The sequence below is a fragment of the Trichechus manatus genome, unplaced genomic scaffold (assembly GCF_000243295.1).
Source record: "Trichechus manatus latirostris isolate Lorelei unplaced genomic scaffold, TriManLat1.0 scaffold00181, whole genome shotgun sequence".
NCBI classification, from domain to species: Eukaryota; Metazoa; Chordata; class Mammalia; order Sirenia; family Trichechidae; genus Trichechus; species Trichechus manatus.
The window spans coordinates 3,781,812-3,790,040 of NW_004444117.1; the positions used below are offsets into that span (position 1 = coordinate 3,781,812).

The 8,229-nt window shown below is 35.3% G+C and overlaps 1 protein-coding gene across 4 annotated transcripts in view; it reads left to right on the plus strand.

Annotated features, from left to right (window-relative positions):
* Positions 1 to 3,322, plus strand: part of CNOT6 (CCR4-NOT transcription complex subunit 6) — an 88,705-nt gene extending 85,383 nt beyond the window's left edge. For 2 of the 4 annotated variants that reach the window (XM_023741456.1, XM_004387165.2), the window contains one exon: positions 365 to 3,322. In XM_023741456.1, coding sequence (XP_023597224.1) covers positions 365 to 577 — 213 coding nt within the window. In that variant the 3' untranslated portion in view covers positions 578 to 3,322. The remainder of the gene's footprint in view (positions 1 to 364) is intronic. The other 2 variants (XM_023741457.1, XM_023741458.1) reach the window with 2 other exon arrangements.
* The last annotated feature ends 4,907 nt before the right edge of the window (positions 3,323 to 8,229 follow it).

Genomic DNA, 8,229 nt, shown 5'->3' on the forward strand with positions numbered 1-8,229 from the left:
AGGGGCCAGGGGGTGGGGGGGCCTAGAATGGCGACGAGGTATTGAGCAAGTGAAAGTGGCATATGTTAAGTTAGAAACGAGAAGCAGAGGCCATGTCATGAAGGGCCTTTTGGTCTCATGAGATTCTGTAAAGACCCAGATAGGAGGATGGGTGAATGATTGCATCCCTAAACTCTTTGCTGTTACTGGATTTGACATTTGGGGGCCATTTGGTTTATGTAGAACCACCTCTTCTTATAAGCTAGGAAGTTTGTTTTGTTTCTCAAACATGACTGTGCAGATATGTCATGAAAGCTGTGGGTATTTCAGTGATATCTTATGTGTGTTCCTTGTCTTTTTTTTTTTTTCCCCTCCTGTGTTCCAGGGTATAATTGACTACATATTCTATTCTAAACCTCAGCTGAACACTTTAGGCATCCTGGGACCTCTGGACCACCACTGGCTACTTGAGAACAACATCAGCGGCTGTCCACACCCACTCATCCCCTCTGACCACTTCTCACTTTTTGCACAACTGGAGCTCTTACTGCCTTTCCTACCCCAAGTCAATGGCATTCACCTTCCTGGCAGAAGGTAGTCAGGTACCTTCAGAGGACAACCTCAATTTCATTTGTCAACTTATAAAAATCTGAATATAGGGGAGTGAGGTATGGCCCTAGGGATTTTTGTTTTTTGTTTTGTTTTGTTTTTTTAAATGATGATTTTAATTTTCAATCTGATTATTTGATAAGGATATAGTATGAAAGCCAGGTGCTAGCAACAGACAAATTCTGAGCCCAATATGCTTTATATACTGTTAGACAGGGATTGGTGTGTTTGTACCTATCTTTAATTTGTTACAAGTAATTTTCCTGTTTCTTCTATCCAATATAATATTTTCATGCCTTGAAATAGGAAAATGTTTGAACAGCATATTCTCTTTGCACAGAACTCTGTAGCACTACTTTTTTGAGGCCAGTAGTAACATCCAGAGATCACTCTTCCATACTTTACTCCCTCCTTTTTCAGACTTGTTTGTAAAATATAGACTTTGAATTTAGTCTTTATGATTGTATATGATCCACAGAAGACCTGATTTGTGACATTTTGTACCTAAAAAAAAATCAGATTTGGAAATGATTGTATAGTAAACTAAGGCTAATTCTTTTTACCTGTTTCATATGTTATAAAAGCCAGCTTGTAAAAGAAGTTGCAATAGACTTTCTCTGCTAATGATTTGCACTGTCAGGGTTTTGTTAGCCCTTTTGTACTACTTTATTTTTAAATTGAGAACATTGCTTTTTAAATCTAAATCTGTTTAAACCTTAGGACATTTTCTGGGACCAGAAACAACTTATCCATGAATTCTTGAATTTTTATGATAACTATCTACCAGGACAGATAAGCTGAGCAGTAAGTGATCTGTAGGCATTTATGGACTGAATGTAATGGTTGATATATGTACATTCTGATGTTTTTAAAACTTTAACTTTTTTAAGTTAAAAAATTGCAGCTGCTAAGGTACAGCTTCTTAACTTCTTTTTGAGATCCTTCTTGTCCTGTCTCTGCTGTGCCTGCCTACGTGTGTTCTCACCAAGCACTGCCTGTGCATGCAGAGAAAATCTGTGCATCTTCTTTTATATTTTTTTAAATACTGTTAAACATTTGTGAGAATTTTATGAAAATGCTTTTGTATGAGCTATGGCTTTTTTTCCATTGTGAAGCATTGAATATCACATTTTGGAACATGTTCAGAGGGTGGGTCCCTGGGTCTTTGCTCAGCAGACCCAAGCACTGCTTCTTGATGTCACTGCACAGTGCTGTTCGTCACCCAGAAATACTACTATCATGTGAATTCTTTTTGTTTTCCATGTATTGCTTAGTCTGTTTTTTTCAATCATTCCTTTTTTAAGAAAAAGTAATTTTCCATTTATGAAGCAGTATAAATTAGATGAATTTACAAAACAGGTCCCTAAGGCAATTCTTCAGATCATTTTTAAAGTGACTAAGTCATTTTAATATGTCAACTGAGATAAAAGTTATATTGTACCCTGTATTTGCCCATAGTGCCATTAGTAGATTAGAGATTTAAAGCCAGCTTTAACTTTGTAAAGTTAACTTGTGTATGTTCTTTTCTCATTCATTTATTCTTCTCTCAAAAATCATATGAATTCAATTCAGAGGGAGCTTGGTCTAACTGCTTTTGTTTCAACTGCAGGCAGGGGAGCAAAAGATACCATGTGAGCATTAAGAAAAAAATAGTTGAATGTTATTAACAATTTTTATATACAGAGAATGAGTCATTTTGGATAATGACTTAAAATTTATGAAAAATGTTCAGCACTTAAATGTGCCTATTATTCTGTTTTTAAGAGAAAATAAAATTACATGCTGTTAAAATTCAAAGATTCTTTTTTTTTTTTTTTTTTGATTCTCCAGAAAGGTTTTGATCTTGAATCTTTGTCTGGGACCTGGTTTTTCCTTTAAGGTTTTTGTTTGTTTTGTTTTGTTTTCTTTTGTTTTTTAAAGATTTTGTTGTGATGTTTTTTTATGTTTTGATTTTTGTTAAGTTGTGCTGACACCAAACATGTCCAGTTTATAATCAGTACAATAGAAAGCTGATATTACTGATGTAGAACCAATGCATAGCTTTTTATGGGGGTTTTGTTTTATTTTTTTGTAAAGTGTGAATAAAAAGTGTGTTTACTCATTTTTCATGAACACTGTGTTGGTAGTGTGCATCATGACAATTTCCAGTGAGGGTGAGCTGGAGCTGGTTGGACTGATCAGACAGAGGAAACTGCTTTTCCTATGATCTGCATTATGTAATAACAGGTCCAGAAAGCCTTTATGGAAGGGAGAGAGGGAGAAGCACTTATCATTTTGTATTTGTTAATGGAGGATGTTATTCTTTTCATAGATGCTGGAACTAGAGTGCACTTGTTAGATGATACAGGTTTGAGCTTTACACAAAATGTTTTCATCTTGTATTATTGTCTACAATGTATTTGAATTTGGGAGCAGCGTAGTAAGATATAATGACCTGTTATATCTTGAAAATATTTGTTCTTGCCTATTCCGGGCATACTGCATTCTGTAGGTCAGTTTGAGTAGCTTCTCCACCTTATTTAGGGGTTAGATAGTGATAAATGGAACCAAGAATGTAGATTTGCAACTGTAACCTTCAAGAAAGAAGTATTTTGGGTCTCTAGGGAATAAACAGTCACACCAAAATAGATTACAGTACTTTTGTTAAGCAAAGTTTTGTGTTTTAAGTATTTTCTGTGTCCTGATTAATTTCCAATAATCCATACTCCCTAAAATGCAATAAAAACTATATGTTTTTACAGCGCAGATTTTTTTCAAAAATTCTCTAACAAATATATTTAGTATGGTATTATTGCCATAATACAATTTCAGTGTTCTTGCTGGATAAACTCATGAATGTTTTACAGAAAATTTGGGGTATGTTTCCTGTTTTAAATATCAGAAATTTGGAGGCACTCAATTCCTTGTAAGTCTCTTGAAGTACATACAGTTTATTGTATTCGTGGTTATTATTTATGCTTTGAGAATTTAAATAATGTTCGTCAAAATTAATTTATGGCATAAAATTGTAGAAATTAGTTGTTGATTGCAACTTTAATAGTCCCAGAAGATAGGCAAAAAACATCTCCAAGAAATGTGTTTTTATTTTTTCGTTGATGACAACCAGGAATTTTGGGTTAGCACTTTGAAACCGAAGGACATTATTCAATTGGGTGGAATGCACTTCTAAGTGTTGAAATGGAAATTTCAAAGCTCTTCTAAGATTCAGGTTTTCAATAATAAATTCAAGCTTTAGTGTTCCTTTTTACTATTTAAATTCATAGAACAAATTTCCATTGTTATTTTTAAGGTTTTGGGGTTATGTCATATAAGGACAAAAGCCAGCCTAGGGAAAACAATTACAGCAGTTTATTCTTTTAATAAAGGAAACAATCTGAATATCCAGTACAAATGTTGCAGATAATTTAAAGAACGCCTTTAGTGCAAGTGTTTCCCCCCGTCACATAAACGGTATTTTAAGATGTTCACTTTGCTCTTCTTTTTGGTTACATAAATTTTAATAATGCACATATCTTGGTATGTTGTAGTAGTGTCTAAAAGAGTATCTAGTCTTTATTCACAGTACATTATATTGTGTAATGCACTGGACTAACTCTTGTTTACCATTCATGTATCAAAACCCAGCACATTTTCTGCACTAAGCTCAAAGAATGTTGCATTTGCCTCAGAAGCTATTTGATAAGGATAATGGGAAGCAGGAATATGTACAGTATGAACTGGTGGTAACAAGGGCTTTTACTGTTCTCTTCAGTGGAAACTTCTTGGTCAAATTGTAACTAGCTAGTATTATATTTATATACAGGGTCTCTTTTCTTTACTGATGTATTTTCCTACTCATAGCCAACCAATAAATTCAATATCTGTTTAAAATATTTTAAAAGTGTAATTTCTATAGCAATAGTACTGAGGTTTGAGTAAAAGAAATGTTAATTAGCAGACCACATATTTAAAATTTTAAGTCATCTGGGACAGCATGATAACTCTCCCATTCTAAGGGAAGAGTAAATTGGGACAGGGCCACGGTATGGAGAGATGGTGTAAACATATGTATTTCCTTATTGGCTGTGTTATTCTAATAACACTCATATCTTTGCCAAAGTTCAATTTTCTGTTTAGGCCACTGATGGTCCTTTTGCATTTAAGATTTGTTTTTGTTGTTGTTACCATATACCTCATAATATATAAGAAGTGGGTTGTGTGTCCTCCGTCTTTTGGAAGGAGGTTGACATATTTAAAATAAATACTTTTAATACAGTAGCAAATATTGTGTTGGTGGGGTTATACTAATTCATTAAATGTTTTACTTAATTACGTGTATATTTTGTTGTATGTATAAACTAAAAATATGTGAGTTCCCAACTGTTCATATATTGAGAGATGTTGGCTTACAGTTGAGGAAAAATGTTAAGTCCATTTGTTTTTTTAGAAACTACTTCTATAACAAATAAATGTAAATTTTAATGTAGATACTGGAAAAAATCATTTACATTTAAATTCAGAAGACAATTTAGATAAGATGAATGTTTGCTGAGACATTGTTTTTAAAGTAGGCATTTTCAAAAGCTAATCGTTTAATATATAATTTTACCTCTACCCACAAGAATCTTGTTCCTCCTCCTAATCGTCAAAAAATAAGTGTTTATGACTGCTCTGACAGGGATCACAATAGAGGGTCCGGACAGAGCCAGAGAAAAATGTAGAACAAAATTCAAATTTACAGAAGAAAAAGACCAAACTTGCTGGTCTGACAGAGACTGGAGAAACCCCGAGAGTATGGCCCCCTGGTCACTGTTTTAACTCAGTACTGAAGTCACTCCCGAGGTTCACCCTTCAGCCAAAGATTAGACAGATCTATAGGGCAAACAATAACACACGTAAGGAACATGCATCATAGTTCAGTCATGTATACAACACTAAATGGGCACACCAGACTAAAAGCAAAGACGAGAAGGCAGGAAAACTGGATGAATGGAAACAGGGAACCCAGGGTGGAGACGGGGAGAGTGTTGACACATCACAGAGTTGAAAAACCAGTGTCACAAAACAATTTGTGTATTAATTATTTAATGAGAAACTAATTTGCTCTGTAAACTCTCACCTAAAGCACATACACACACGCAAAAGTGGTAAAGTTAATGAAGTATGCCCATGTTACACTATATAAATTTAGAGGAACAAGTACCTAAAAAAACACGAGCTGAAATTTATTTAAAGTTTTAGGTTTTAGATAAAACTGTTAAATATACTGAGAATTCCCTTTTTTGAAGTACTACTTAGACATTAAAATTTAAATTGATTTTAAAATAAGCTTTCACAAATATTATGAAGATAATTTTAATATACAGGTTATGCATTAGAAGAATATTATAAAAGATAGTTTTTACTAGTGTTTTATGAGACCTTGAGAAATATATCTGTAATAAGTAGATTTTCCCAAAAATGGTTTAAATAGATTGTTCCCCAAATCACTCTTACCAACTAGCCTGTCAACTGCTGGATTACAAAGTGGCTTGAAAACCTCTTTCTGCCATTTCTTTAGCAACATTTAACATTTTTAATCACATGAATAAGGAGATGTCAGTCTTTTCATTTTCTTCAAATAGCAAACTTCAGATCAATCTACCCAATAGTTATTAAATTATTTTGGGCCTGTCATGAGACCTTTGCTTTATTTCAGTGTTAGCTTCCAGAGCTGTTATTGCGGGACACATTTCAGCCTTACTAGCAAAATGAGGTAAACTGCTGGGCCCTCAGAGAGCTGACTCCACACAACTGCTTGATTAGACTTCTGACCTCCAGCCCTTTAGCCTTGGTATTTCCCCCCTCATGGCAATCCTGCTAGTCCTACTTTATTTTTCCTAGCATTATTTAATTCTGGAAAATACGGTCCGTGAGAGACATTGAGATGAAATGATTTGCTTGAATCTAGGTTGAAGAAATCTGCAAAATGCAGGACTTACTTTCCCTTTTAAGATCATGCTAAGGCAGTGGTTTGAGTCTCTGGGCAGTGATGCAGAGGAGAGGGATATGTAGTCAACGTTCTAAGCTTTAGTTGGGAAGTTAATCAGAACCTTCTCCCCTCCGTGTTAAACCATGTGGTGCTTACTAGTGATGACTTTGAAGAGACCCAGTGGGTGGAAGGACTACACAAGACACATAATTGGCCCATTTTGGTGACTCAGATGTTTTTAAACCACTTTTCTTGGTTACCATACTGATCAATACTCATTTAGAATCTCTTCTAGTCAGACACTGCTTAGTCTGGAAATAGAAATTTATCAGACACAGTCCCTGCCTTCAAACTGCTCATTATAATCTAGTGCAATAAATGCTAAAGACAATAGTTGTGGTGGGAACAACTGTCTTTCTACATAGGTCTATAAAATCTTCTAGAGGGGAGCTTTGAGTTTGATTTTGAAGAACTAAGAGCTTATTTCCTGGATAAATAATAGCAAGCTGTATTGAAAACTTATGAAATATATGTAGCTATGAATGGGATGGATTTAGAAGCTGATGTCAGTACATGGGTGGAGAGCACACTAGTGGAATTGTTGGATATGATATGATGAGTGAAGTTAGAGCCTTTTGAACCTTGAACCACATTCTGAAGTTTAAACTTTATGCTGGAGGTGATGGTAGAGAGCTATACAAGGTGATGGGGGTAGCATTACCAGATTTGTGTTTTAGAAAAGTGGCTCTACCAGCAGTGTGGAAGATGGATTAAAAGAATAAGACTAACTGATGTCAGCCTAGTTATCTGGCTTCTGGAATGGTCCAGTTGACAGAGGATGAGCTCAGAATGCCTTGGAGGGCAGTGAGAACCTCAATTCCTGAAAAGACAGGTGAGTTTTGAAAAAGCTGCTTGAGTGATTCTCCAGTCTACTCACTGTTTTCGTTAAGCAAACCCTGACTCAGCATCTCCTATGTCTTCACCACCAAGGCACTTTTCCTTTACTAACCTGATAAAATGTTTACTCAAAGAATTTTGCTTCTCAAGCTGCATCTTCATTTCTCGTTGTCTTTTCATTTAGATGTTAGTCTGCAAGAGATTCAGTGTGCCTCTGGTGAACCACTGAGTAATTAGTAATTCCAGAAGGGGGAAAAAGAATAGCATTTGATGCTAATTTGATTCTTTAGCCTATTTCCTTTAGACTTTTTATGTTGTTGAAATGTTAAATGCAAAAGACTACCTTTCATAGGTTACTGGTAAGACCAGGAGTTAGAAGATACTTTAATAGAACAACACATAACAAATTGAAGGAATCCAAGAATTAAAGCCCAGTCGTTTCCGCTCTTGGAAAGGATTAAAACCAAAACCATACCTGTTGCTGTTGAGTCGATTCCGACTCACAGTGACCCTATAGGACAGAGTAGAACTGCCCCATAGGGTTCCCAGGGAGCAGCTGGTGGATTTGAACTGCCAACCTTTGGTTAGCAGCCGAGCTCTTAACCACTTTGCCACCAGGGCTCCAGGAGAAAGGATTAGACCTGTGCTATTCAATATAGTGACCACCAGCCACATGTGGCTTTTGAGCACTTGAAATGTGGCTAGTGTGACTTAAAATATTTTTCCGTTAAAAGAATTTTGATAGGACCATATTTCACATAAACTTGCATTGTGTAACATATAGAACCATTGTC